General features: G+C 45.1%; 1 protein-coding gene across 3 annotated transcripts in view; it reads right to left on the reverse strand.

Annotated features, from left to right (window-relative positions):
* LOC121579443 (cytospin-B) overlaps nucleotides 1-14,295 on the reverse strand; it is an 83,518-nt gene that overhangs the window by 43,001 nt on the left and 26,222 nt on the right. Inside the window, exon 1 of one of the 3 annotated variants that reach the window (XM_041894039.1) lies at nucleotides 4,070-4,367. The exons of the other annotated variants lie outside the window; for them this stretch is intronic. Within the exon in view, the coding sequence (XP_041749973.1) occupies nucleotides 4,070-4,109 (40 nt within the window). The 5' untranslated portion in view covers nucleotides 4,110-4,367. Of the gene's footprint in view, nucleotides 1-4,069; nucleotides 4,368-14,295 lie in introns of those variants that run through there. 3 annotated transcript variants of the gene reach the window in all.

The following is a 14,295-nucleotide window of genomic DNA, read 5'->3' on the forward strand; positions in this document are numbered from 1 at the left end:
ATAGGAAAATAGTGCTTTTACACAATGTAGGAAACCTAATATTCCACAAATGACTTTGTCATTTCAATTACAGGTATTTTTATCAACATTTTAGCTACATTGCTAGGGCACAGATTGTGCTTCAAAATAAGCTAGAATTCATATAGGCACAATATAGGCTATCTCTCCATCAATTAAAAAATGCATGTTGTGCTCCTAACTTTTTTGAAGTTTAAGAAAAAATTAATTAATTAATTTAGAGCCCTGAGTTTATTTTACTATATACCGGTATTGATGCACAGACCATTTTTTAAATTTATTTTTGTACTTTTACCCCTTTTTATCCCCAATTTCGTGATATCCAATTGGTAGTTATAGTCTTGTCCCATTGCTGCAACTCCCCTACGGACTCAGGATAGGTGAAGGTCGAGAGCCATGCGTCCTCCGAAACACGACCCTGCCAAGCCGCACTGCTTCTTGACACATTGCTTGTTTAACCCGGAAGCCAGCCACACCAATGTGTCGGAGGAAACACCGTACAGCTGGCGACCGAAGCGTGCATGCGCCCGGCCTCCACAAGGAGTCGCTAGAGCGCGATGGGACAAGGACATCCCAGCCGGCCAAACCCTCCCCTAACCCGGATGACGCTGGGCCAATTGTGCGGCGGCTCATGGTTCTCCCGGTCACGGCTGGCAGTGACACAGCCTGGGATCAAACCCGCGTCTGTAGTGAGTCGTCTCTCTCCCTCTCTCTCACCAAGCCCTGCCCCCTGTCACTCAAGGAGCACAGTTGTTGTTGCTTGACCACAAGACCACTTGCCGAGTTGCCGTTCACTCTTCAGTCTGCATGGTCAATGCAGCAGATACAACAAGATGTTGATGACAACGATGCTGCTTTCCACTTTGCTTCTTAACATAAATCCACAAGCGTTCTATAATTACACTATTCGTTTGTGTATCTAAGTCCCGTGTAGCTCAGTTGGTAGAGCATGGCGTTTGCAACGCCAGGGTTGTGGGTTCGATTCCCACGGGGGGCCAGTATGAAAATGTATGCACTCACTAACTGTAAGTCGCTCTGGATAAGAGCGTCTGCTAAATGACTAAAATGTAAATGTATGTCTGCAAACAGCTAGTTTGTCTTTTAGCAAGTTGTGGCTAAAATAAATTGTGTTAGCCGTCAACGCTAATCACTAGTTAGCTGCCTAGCTAGTTAGCTAATAAATGTACTGAGTCAGAGTAAACGTAGCTAGCCTATCTAATACAGCCTGATACCAGTGCTGGTGTAGGCCTAAATCAGCATGTTGTTTGTGCAACAGTATCTTGTAAATCAGAGAGGAATAGGCAAAGTAAGAGAAAACATTTAATGTAGCCAAAGATTATAGGGTCCCTTGGGAAACACTGACCAACACTTTGGTGTCTACCCTGTCACAATAACTCCTCCCTCGCTTTTTCATTTGTTGTACTGTCAAACAACACTGTATTCAAAGTGCCCACTAATATATTCTAACTATAGAATTAGAATAATCATGATTCCAACAGTTCACCCAAGTGTTTTGATCTAAATCGCAAGTCAAATCGCAATTGCAATATTTGGTTAAAAATACGTGAATATTGTGCAGCCCTAAGATTCCACATCAGCATGTTGTTTGTGCAACAGTATCTTGTAAATCAGAGAGGAATAGGCAAAGTAAGAGAAAACAGGGTAGACACCAAAGTGTTGGCAGTGTGGAAATGATCTCATTGCAGCAAATGTAGAAAACAGTTTTTGGTAGAAGTTTGATTGAACAGTATAAAACAATCAGAATGGAGAAAAAAACAACATTGAAATGACTTAGAATGTATTTGTTGCTACCCTAGGGTCATGCACTGTTCATTATTCAAAAACCTGTTCATTATTCAAAAACCATCCAAAATACTGTTAAAAAGTTGACAAATATTGTGATCTGATATTTTAGCCATACCGCCCAGACTTACCCGAGTGTGAATCCATTGAGGATAGTAAAGCCCTCACTCAACTTTCATCCTAAAATATCTATGGCTTCATATATTGATAATAATACACATTTGACATGTACTGTGAATTCATTGAGGATAGAAATGCCCTCACTCAACTCTCCAACAATATCATCTTAAAATAACCTCTATCTATGGCTTCATATCAAAGATAGTCATGGTCAATTGCTAATAATAACACATTTGATATGTACCCTAGTGTGTGTGACTCCCCTGAGGATAGTAAAAGCTCTCTGGCAGTATTAGTGATTCTTGGCCAGTGTATATTAATAACACCTTCCTAATATTGAGTTGCGCAACCCAAGTGTTTTGTACACTCAGTGCATTTGAAACATACTGTACGTGATACAAATACTTAACAGATGACCAGCTTCATTAAATAGTACCCACAAAACACCAGTCTCAACGTCAACAGTGAAGAGGCGACTCCGGGATGCTGACCTTCTAGGCAGAGTTTCAAAGAAAAAGTTATATCTCTGACTGCCCATCTTAATCTTTTCTTTTTATTGGCCAGTCTGAGATATGGCTTTTTCTTTGCAACTCTGACTAGAAGGTCAGCATCCCGGAGTCGCCTCTTCACTGTTGACGTTGAGACTGGTGTTTTGCGGGTACTATTTAATGAAGCTGCCAGTTGAGGACCTGTGAGCTGTCTGTTTCTCAAACTAGACACTCTAATGTATTTGTCCTCTTGCTCAGTTGTGCACCGGGGCCTCCCACTCCTCTTTCTATTCTGGTTAGAGCCAGTTTGCGCTGTTCTGTGAAGGGCGAAGTACACAGCGTTGTACGAGATCTTCAGTTTCTTGGCAATTTCTCGCATGGAATAGCCTTAATTTCTCAGAACAAGAATAGACTAACGAGTTTCAGAAGAAAGTTATTTGTTTCTGGCCATTTTGAGCCTGTAATCGAACCCACAATTGCTGATGCTCCAGATACTCAACTAGTCTCAAGAAGGCCAGTTTTATTGCTTCTTTAATCAGCACAACAGTTTTCAGCTGTGCTAACATAATTGCAAAAGGGTTTTCTAATGATCAATTAGCCTTTTAAAATGATAAACTTGGATTAGCAAACACAACCTGCCATTGGAACACAGGACTGATGGTTGCTGATAATGGGCCTCTGTACGCGTATGTAGATATTCCATTAAAAATCAGCCGTTTCCAGCTACATAGAGAACAGAAAGAAGCAAGAAGAGAGAGAGACAGAGATACCAGTGGTTTCTCTGACTAATGTGATGTTAAAGGCTGCTAAATGAAGTTAAGAGAGACTTTGAAATGGAAATGTATTAAGCAGTCTATCCTTAGGGCATTAGAGAGAGCGAGAGAGAGAGAGAGAGGTGAGAGAGAGAGGCGAGAGAGAGGAGAGAGGTGAGAGAGAGAGAGAGAGAGAGAGAGAGAGAGAGAGAGAGAGAGAGAGAGAGAGAGAGAGAGAGAGAGAGAGAGAGAGAGAAGCTGCATGGGACAGCGATACTATCTCCACTGGCTGATTCCCTACCTCTGACAGAGAGGAAGCTGCTGGAAGATAAAACACACTCAGCACTTTTCATGTCCAGATATCGTGAACCACACACACACACACACACACATGCCGGCACACACAAAGCCAAACATACACATGCAAACACACACACACACACACACTACTAATCAATTAAAATCCTTCCTATTTGAATCTGAGTAATAAGAGAAGAAGGGCCAAGTAAACCTACAGTACAAACAGAGCCACTGGCACTGTACAGCTCAATATGTCTGACAATGAACCTTTAAATGGGATTTTCTGAACTGGCATGAGATCAGATTCATAACTAAGCTATTTGGCAATGCATGATGGCTTTGTTTGCCTCTCACATCAATAGAGCACATAGGGACAGAGAGGGGGGGAAAGAGAGAGAGAGAGAGAGAGAGAGAGAGAGAGAGAGAGAGAGAGAGAGAGAGAGAGAGAGAGAGAGAGAGAGAGAGAGAGAGAGTGAGTGAAAGAGACTGATGAAGTGAATGAGTATAGATAGCCTCAGTGATGGAGAGAGTAGTGGTGAGTGAACAGAGCTAAGCTGGCATACGATAGAATACGGTAAGGTAGCAGACCTGACTCAGGTTCCTCCAGTCTACCCGCCTGGTTCCCCATGCTGGTTCGGTCCGCAGCTCTACCCACTCTCCACACCAGGAAGGACTAATCCAAGAACCCCGGCGGAGGCGGCTTTGCTCAGAGAAGCTAACAGTATGTAGTCTCAGTCTGATCCACCGGCAGAGATAAATACAGGAGACAAAAATAATATCCCTTCCTTTCTCTCTTCTCTCCAGGTCTTCCTGAGGCTGAGTGAGAGGAGGCAGACTGTCCAGCTGCCTGTGTGTGTGTGTGCTCAGTCCTCCAGGCTGGTGACAGTATGACACACTGGCAGGCAGAGCGGTGTGGGCTTCATTAGCCCAGTGACGGCTGGAATCAGCACAGAGGAGGAGTGGCTTCCCCACGCCACACACACATATACACACACACACACACACACAGAGACCGGCCCTCCTTCTCTGCTCCTCCTCCTTCCCAGTCTCACAGACTCTCCCCAGAGCTGTTCTACACGCTCTCTATCACAGTATAGCAGAAATGACTGCTGCTTTTTAACACAGTATACTGTACCTCAACAAAGTAATCCCCTCTTTCTGGTACAGTATAATGAAAGAGAGAGAGACTGATGGAGGAGGAAGAGAGGAAGGAAAAAGAAGGAGGAGGAAAAGGATGTTTTGTCTTGTTGGCAGAGGCTGACAGCAGAGCTCTCTCTTCTCTTCCCTTTCATGTGAACTCTCCTGACCTCATCCGTCCAGCAGAGAGAAGGATCACCAATTAGCTGGATCTTACTATTAACACACACATACATGCACACACACACACGCATACATGTACTATCTTTCTCCCTCTCTCACATACACACACACGCATGCGCACACACAAAACGACACACACTGCCAGTGTTTTCATAGCGGGACTCTACTGGGGGGCTGTTTTGGGGTGTGTGTATGAAAACGGAGGGGAGGGAGGGGCAGTGGGTTCAGCCGGGGGGTGAGAGGATAGCTTGTTTTTTCCCCCTCTCTCCCTCATTCACAATGTATGTGTCTGAAATATTCATGATGATAAAAGCCACAGTAGGAGAAACAAAGTTGGGAGTGAATTGAAGTGTCATCTCCGGTTGGATTTGTCCTTTATTGAGCGACACGACTTTAAGGCAACCTCTCTTTCTCTCTCCCTCTCAGTGTGCCTCCATCTCTGTGTGCCTCCCTCTCAGTGTGCCTCCCTCTCAGTGTGCCTCCCTCAGTGTGCCTCCATCTCAGTGTGCCTCCCTCTCAGTGTGCCTCCTTCTCAGTGTGCCTCCCTCACAGTGTGCCTCCTTCTCAGTGTGCCTCCCTCTCAGTGTGCCTCCCTCTCAGTGTGCCTCCCTCTCAGTGTGCCTCCCTCTCATTGTGCCTCCCTCTCAGTGTGCCTCCCTCTCAGTGTGCCTCCCTCTCAGTGTGCCTCCTTCTCAGTGTGCCTCCCTCTCAGTGTGCCTCCCTCTCTGTGTGCCTCCCTCTCAGTGTGCCTCCCTCTCTGTGTGCCTTTCCGTCTTTCTCTCTCTCCTATCTGATGATGCTTTTAAAGTTATAACAGCCTCTGTCTGTTGCAACATTAAGCGTTTTGAAAAATCTCATTATGGGGGTAATAGGCTTTCTAAACTCAGAGATGCTGCGGTGGTGCCTCTTCCTTCTCCTCCTCCTTCTCCTCCTCCTCCTCCTCTTCCTTCTCCCCTCCTCCTTCTCCCCTCCTCCTTTTCCTTCTCCTTCTCCTCCTCCTCCTTCCCCTCTTCCTTCTCCTCCTCTTCCTCCTCCTCCTCCTCCTCCTCCAGTGTTCTCCACTGATCCTCTCTCCTGTCTGAGCCCATCACTGCAGAACCACCCTCGATAAACAAACATAGCTCTAATCCAGTTAAGAATGTTCTCCTCGCCACAGGAGCCCCATTTCTATGGCCTCCAAGAAACACCTAGAAGAATCTCAGTGTTTTTGAGTCTTTGGGGGTTGCTTGGGGCACAGTCTTCTCATGACATAGATGGATGTTGTATGTACTTTAGTCAACACAAACCTTATGTCAGATGAGAAATATCTAAATATATTTTGCCTAAATAGACTATGGGCCGGTTTCCTAGACACAAATTAAGTATTGTAAATATTTTCTCAACGGAGATTCTCCATTGAAAGCACTTCTTAGTCCAGGACTAAGCTTAATCTGTGCCTGGGAAACCAGCCCTATATTTGCATGTTAATCCTATACTTTGAAGCACCACCCGGATATACTGGGTGGGTGTGGATTCCTGATTCCTCATTGCTAACATCATTACCAATGCTCTGAGTGTGTTCTTAGTGTGTGTGTATGTGTGTGTGTGTGTGTGTGTGTGTGTGTGTATGTGTGTGTGTGTGTGCGCGTGCGTGCGAGTGATGTGCGGGTTGACTCATAACCCGCAGTCCCCGTTATATCCGTAGGGCGTGCGGGTTTAGGGTCATGAAATATTGTGTGGATGAAGGGTGGGTGTGTGGCGGTCGGGTTGAAAAAAATATATAAATTCATCAAAACATCCATAAATGTATCATTTATGTGCAATTTATATCTATAGGCTACATTGAGGTTTTTCTTTTATTATTTTTAGGCTATCTGACATTAGTGCGTAAGCTTTAGGGCCTAACTTTACGCACGCCAAATAGCCTACATGCCTATTGCCAAACGCATTTGGGAACGGGCAGAAAAAGTTATGGTCAATACACTGAGGCAAAAAGGACAACGTCAGAGTTTAATTAAATAAGAGAAAAGCTGTGAAATGGAGAGTTGAAAATAACGAGAAGGGAGGGACAGAAAAGTAATGTTTAGGAAAGATTTGGTGAAGTGTTAAAAGAGGATGATAGCAGTGCCTATGTTATGTGTGATGCTTGTGAGGCGGTATACACATTTGACAGTCACAAGACAGGGACTTCAAATAGGCCTATGGCACATCAAGGGAAGTGTAGCATATTGTTCAGATGGGTTAAATGGAAACTGAAATCTGGACAGTGAATGTAGGTCTATAACTTCTCACATAGCCTTAATATTAACTCCTGCAGAATTAAGCATTTCTTGCAGTAAAATGATACACCGAAAGTACATTTTGACTCGGGAATAGGAGTGAAGAAATATGATTTATTTCTTTCAGCATCTTGAGAGAATGTGAATGCGCAGTTAGGGACCGTCTGTAGAGGTGCTATCTTAAAATTATAAGCAGAAACTAGGCAAAAAAATCGGGTTAGGGTCGGGCCTCAGATTTTCACTTTTATCACATATAGTCGGGCGATTGTGGATGGGTTATTAGCAATTGCGGGCGGGTGCGGGTGAACAAACAGCTGACCCGCGCACCACTAGTGCTTGTGTGTGTTTCTCTCTCTCTGTAAGCATGTATGCCTGTGTATGTGTCTGTGTGTGTCTGTCATGATATAATGCTTATGGAGGCTAAAGAGGACTGAGGAGTCCCAGTGGTTTTGAGGCGTGTTTGATTAATTAATATGACAGTGATGAGGAGCAGATAGAGAGAGTGACTGTGTCCTAGTCAGGTGGGCTCCATTGTGACCCACAGACACACACTGTCCCCTCAGGGCCACATGTTTGTGGCCTCTCCACAGGCCTCCAGGGGCCCAGTGTGTGTCCAAAATGGCAATTACTATATAATGCACTACTTTTGACCAGGGCCCTGATCAAAAGTAGTGCACTACAGTATATAGTGCCATTTCAGATGCAGCTCCAGTCTGGTGTCTGAGCACGTCCACAGCTTGCCAGCCACTACTCTAGATCACTCTCCTCCCTCCTCTTCTCTCCTCCTCCTTCTCTCCATCCTTCACTGTGACAGTCAGTCCGAGGCTGAGGGATAACTCTGACACACACATCATTCATCACACACTCTGGGCAGCTCGCTCGCTCACTAGGCAAGAGGACAGACCAGACACCCTCCTCAGGTTTCTCAAATCAGTCACAACGACTTGTGGTAATGTAGAAATGATGAGGTTTTTGGGCTGATGAATGAAGAAGAGAATATAATAATATCATAATCCATCTGGAGAGGCAACACATATGGTGAGCAACCTGGGGGTGCCTGTACCCCATCAGTCACTGACAGAGGCTGCCATACTTCTCTAACTTCACCATGGAGGCAGAAATGTGACATGCCTGAAAAAAACTTGAAACTATAACAAGAGCACTCATTCATCTCGCCCTGACAGACAGAGAGACATTGTTGGGTGGGTCCCCCATTATTACAGCCAGCTAACTATGCTAGCTAATCAGTTTGTGAAACATCTCAGTGGATTCTTAATGAAATGGAAGTGAAGAGTGTGCGGTAAACGAGGCAGCAGGTGTGAAGGCTTCATAACCTAAGTTGGTCCTGATGATTCATACTGACCTCCTATTGACCGTGACACAGTGTGAGTGTCAGACAGGGCCAGAGGGGCTCCAGAATTAGTGTCTGGGCTGAATCAGTCATCACAATGGGATCTTCTTTGCCCTCTAGAAGGTTAGGACACTGTCAAGCCACCAGTTACAGCTTTGGACACTGTGTTCTTACAGCAGATATATTTGTTTTGGCTTTACAGATATTGATATTGAGCCACAGAGGATTTTCAAATATCTATTGTCTCTTTAAGCCAAGACACTGCTACTGGAAAAGGCAATAAAACTGCCCTTTTGAACAGTGACACACCACAAGACCTTCAAAGTTCAAACTGCCTGCAGTAAGTGCTCTGCATCCATTCCACGTGAGCACAGCACAGTGTCTAAATCAGAACAGGTGTGAGGTAAAGGGAGTACCCATCCATGAAGTAGCTACTAGTACACATCACCTTACATCATCAGGGCTGATTGGGCGTAGCGTAGCGTAAAGTACCACTACCGCTGACTAAGCATTACAAAGAGGTATTCTATTATAGACCCACTGTATCATACCATTAGTATGGAATGCTGTTAGGAGTAGGAGGAAATCCAGATTGATCATAGTGGATTGGCCGGCAGGGATGTAGCTCAGTTGGTAGAGCATGGTGTTTGCAACGCCAGGGTTGTGGGTTCAATTCCCACGGGGGGCCAGTATGAAAAAATAATAATGTATGCACTCACTAACTGTAAGTCGCTCTGGATAAGAGCGTCTGCTAAATGACTAAAATGTAAAATGTAATGATAAAAATGTTATTTATAGAGTAGAAACTGCTCCTCTCTTCCTGGTACTCCACAGGGGATCCTCTACTCTCACACCGAAGGAAGGATTTATTTAAATATTGATGAAGTGCTTAAATAAGTCATCTGGACGTGGCTGTGGTGTTTACCCCTCGTCTGATGGCACAGTGTGAATATAAATATCTTTCCCTCTTTTAATCTCTTTCTACCTTTTTACCCTAGAGCTCTCACTGCAGAGAAATTCCAATGTACTTATACTTAATGGCAATAAATGGAACTTAAACATATTGGGCGTAGCGTAAAGTACCACTACCGCTGACTAAGCATTACAAAGAGGTATTATAGACCCACTGTATCATACCATTAGTATGGAATGCTGTTAGGAGTAGGAGGAAATCCAGATTGATCATAGTGGATTTTAGTGACCCTCTTAGTCACCCTGGACAGGCGATAGATGACGCTGCTAGTCTGTGTGTTTCCGGTGGCTGTGACTCTTACCCCTCACTCCCTCTCTTTTGGCTGTGGCTCTACCCCTCAATCCCTCTTTCTTTCCCTCTTGGCGCTCTCTCACTCTCTCTGCAGAAATATCTTAAGTGCTGTGGGACTTGGGGCAGGCTCTGGCTGGGTCTCAGGAGCAGATGGAGAGGGACACCAGAGGGTGGAGTCATGGTCTCTAGATGACACTGGTGTGATGATCACAACAAAAGGATGTCACTTTACTAAATAAGCAGAGCGACATCAAGTTAATTTATTCATACCTCTAAGGACATGATGGGGATTCTATCACTACCTCATAAGAATGTAGCCTAACATTCTGCCTTAACTAGTCAGGTGATTTTAAGGTATGTAAGGTGTTCTGGCACAAACTAATGAATCACGGTGTTGGAGCAGTGTGTGTGGTTAGGACAGGTATGTGCTGATGCATTCCTTACCTTTAAACTGAGGCATTTGAGAAAGTAGCCTACTACATGCGCACACACAAACTACATAGAACAAGTGAAACATTATCTTTCAATAAAATGTTCAATCTGGTATTTGGAAGAAACACCAAAGCCAACATCAAACATCACGAATGAAAGCAGATTTTGACTGTCACGATCGTCATAATGAGTGGACCAAGGCGCAGCGTGATATGCGTACATCTCTTTAATAGTGTACTTAGCAACACGATACAAAATAACAAAACAACAAAACGAAACGTGAAGTCCTCGGTCATACACAAACCTACACGGAACAAGATCCCACAAATGACAAGTGCACAAAAGGCTGCCTAAGTATGGTTCCCAATCAGAGACAACAAGCAACAGCTGATTCTCGTTGCCTCTGATTGAGAACCACCCCGGCCAACATAGAAACACATAACCTAGAACAGAACATAGGAAACGAAACATAGACACTACACAAAGAAACTAACACCCTGGCTCAACATACAAGAGTCCCCAGAGCCAGGGCGTGACATTGACGTATAGAACGTGTGTAATGTCTGACAAGTCTGAACAATGCTAGGGTAATGAAAACCGTGCCTTAAAGCCTTGTAGGTCCAGATTGCCTATCATCACTGTGACAGGCCCTCTCATAAAACTGAATAGCAGCGGAATAGATTTTACAAGCCTAACATGACAATGCTGACAACTGACATAATGACTGAGACAAGCCTCTTGAAATACCGGAGGATGAAGCCTATTGACAGTTACATAATCCAGCAATAAAACTGACTTTGGTACAAAATACTTACCACAGAGCAAGGTGGTGAGAGGATAAAGTAAACAATAAGTTGACATAAATTAATAGAGCTATTTTACCTCACCCAGCACATACTTATAACAGAACAGAACCATCTTTCATTGTGACTGACAGCATGGTACAAATCCTCTAAAGCTACAGCAGATTTCACTACACTCTGAGGATTGTCCCGGCCTATCCTCATCAATACATCAAGATAAGACACAGACATTTCACTCAGAATATCAGATCACAACATCATACGTTTAAATATCATTCAAAAAACTCAGACCACAAGCCAAATCTATATTCAAACATGCCATTTTCCCTGCCTGATATCTCATCTCAGACATTCAGAAAACAAGGGGTGTTTCTCATAATGCATACTACCGTGCTCCGAGCACGCAAATTGGAGCACGGGAGGGTCGGAGTATGAGTACAAATCAAAGTATGCGAAACGGAGCACGGAGGGCACTTCTCGAATGTGTACTCTGTTTGTACATATTTTGAAGCATGCATCGATGCAAGCTTCAACGGAAAGTATGTAAATAAATATGACGCAACCACATAAAAAACAATGCAAAAATTATTGAAATCAATGCCGGCCATTATTTGAACTGAAGCGAGAGAAAATACACTCCAACTTCCGAATTAAATGTTGCCTATTCACATCTCATATGTTGCCTGACTACAATATTTTATCTTGATACGTTAATAAATACATGCTGTGTTCATTTTGGCATGTATACCTGCCTACGTACCGTAGATCGCAAGCCCATAATAAGTCAACAGGGTTAACTACTACTGTTAGCTAGCCACAAATAATTGTTAGCTAGCTACTCACAAAGAATGTACATCTATCTTGCGTAATATTAGTTTTAGGTCATTTTGCCTGTTAAACTAGCTGGCTAGCTAGATTAATACGATTCACATATAGCTAGCTGATAGTTATGAAATAAAATGCTTGCTTTGTGTATATCTTGTTTCGTCTCTATTGCCATTGTCCTGGCTGGAAGACGGTTCCATGAATGGGAAGGTGAAGCGTGAGGTAATACAGTAGAGGGAGTGCGAGTGCTTATCAAATGTAATGTTTTATGCATTCTCCACACTCTCGTCCTCACAAGAACATACTCAAGAGAACGTCGTCGGAGAATGCACTCGGAGCATGTGTTAGGCCTACTGCTGCTAGGTAGCTCTCTCTCTGCTCTCCCCCTCCCCTCTGTCTGTCCTTGATTGCAGGAGTGAAGTCTGGTGTGCGGGAGTCAGGGTTCCAGCTGCAGCTCATTCACCATAATCACCTCAGCCTTTAAGACCCGGTCAAACTTACCACTCATCGTCAGATCATAGTCAAGACGACCATGTTAGTCTCGCTGCCGACTCAACCTGTTTGTTTTCGCTCTTTGTGTTTTTGGCCTGTTCTATTTACTTTTCTCCTGTGCCACAGATTATTGGAACCTGACTCCTGCCTCCGCTCCACTCCTGCCACCACCATCCTGCTTTCCACTACCGGACCTCCCTTTTGGACTCACCACGGACACTAGGACATTACGGTACCACACCTGCCCTGACCTGGATCTGTTACCCTCCCTGTAACCTGGACTTGCTCTTCCCCTATTATTGGAAACCTGGACTATTGAACATTGTAAATAAACCTGCTAAACCTTCTCTGGCTTGGTGTAGTTGTCTGCATTTGGGTTCAAATCCAGTTAAATCATGACAGTATGATCTGACCAACATGAACCCAGCAGACAGTAGCTCGGATACCACCCCAGAGTGCACTCAAATTCGGACTGCCATAGCCAATCAGGGCATTTTACTTGGCCAACATGATACCCTGTTTAAGACTATTGCTGAGAACAGTCAGGTGCTGCTTAATCAGGTTCAATTACTCACCAATCAAGTGTCTGCCCTTTCTACCCAAGTTAATAATGCACCCCTCGGTCATGGCATACAAACTGCTCCTTCTCCTGCTCCACCTGTTTTTCCTACCCCTTCAGCCCAGATCAGAGAGCCTTTTGTACCTGCTCCAGAGCGCTATGACGGGAACATGGGAACCTGTGGCGATTTTTTGACTCAATGCTCGTTAGTGTTTGAACAACAGCCCCTCACCTACGCCTCAGAAAGAGCCCGTATTGCCTACCTTATCAACTCTACTAGCGGTTCCGCTCGTGCCTGGGGATCCGCGGTCTGGGAGAGTCAGTCGGACATTTGCAACGCTTACGTTGCCTTCACCACTGAGATGAGGAAGGTTTTTGACCACCCCGTACGGGGCAAGGAGGCTGCGAAACGGTTGTTTTCTCTTCGGCAGGGGGCTCGCAGTGTGGCGGAGATGGCAGTGGAGTTTCGGACTTTAGCGGCAGTGAGTGGTTGGAATGACGAGGCATTACAAGGAGTGTTCATCAATGCTTTGTCTGAGACTTTAAAAGATGAATTGGTGTCATATGATGAATCGCCTACGCTGGATAATCTTATTTCACTCACCATCAGGTTGGATAATCGGATTCGGGAGCGCCGCCGGGAGAGGAGTGTTAGTTCCAAGCAACCTGTCTGTCGTCAACAAACTCCTCCCCGCATCTTCCCTACGGAGAAAGCCGTGTCTTCCCGAGTCGATACGAGGAGCACTGAACCCGAAGCCATGGAGGTGGGTCGTACGGTTGTCCTCAGAGGAGCGTGCACGCCGTATTCAGGCTCGGGTCTGCCGGTATTGTGGAGAAGCTGGTCATTTCGTTCCTTCCTGCCCAGTTCGTCCGGGGAAAAGGGCCGGCTCATCATTATTGGGAGAAGTTTTGGTGAGCCGAGCAGCGGATTCTTCCTCTTCTCCCCGCATTCTGCTCCAGGCATCCCTCCAGTGGCAGTCCCAGAATTTCTCTGTTAGTGCGCTGGTTGACTCTGGTGCCGACGAAAGCTTTTTTGGATAGAGAGTGGGCTCAACAAATGGATTTGGAGACTGTTCCATGGACTGTCCGCTGCAGGCTAAGGGTCTAAATGGACAATTGTTGACCCGTATTACTCATCAGACTGTTCCTGTTTGTCTCAGAGTGTCGGGAAATCATCAGGAGAACATTCAATTCCATATAATCGACTGCCCACAGACCCCCTGGTCCTTGGTATCCCCCTGGCTCATAAGACACAATCCACACATTGATTGGGTGACAGGTAGAATTGTTTCATGGAGCACATTTTGTCATGTGAATTGTTTGTGTTCTGCTCAGACCCCTGCCAGCACTGTGCCTCAACCTCCACTGGAGTCCATGGATCTTTCTGCTGTCCCTGACGTGTATCATGACCTGGCATCCGTTTTCTGCAAACACAGAGCTACTTCTCTTCCTCCTCACCGGCCTTACGACTGCGCCATTGACCTCCAGCCAGGAGCCCCGCTCCCCCAGC

Source organism: Coregonus clupeaformis, chromosome 13, assembly GCF_020615455.1.
Source record: "Coregonus clupeaformis isolate EN_2021a chromosome 13, ASM2061545v1, whole genome shotgun sequence".
NCBI classification, from domain to species: domain Eukaryota; kingdom Metazoa; phylum Chordata; class Actinopteri; order Salmoniformes; family Salmonidae; genus Coregonus; species Coregonus clupeaformis.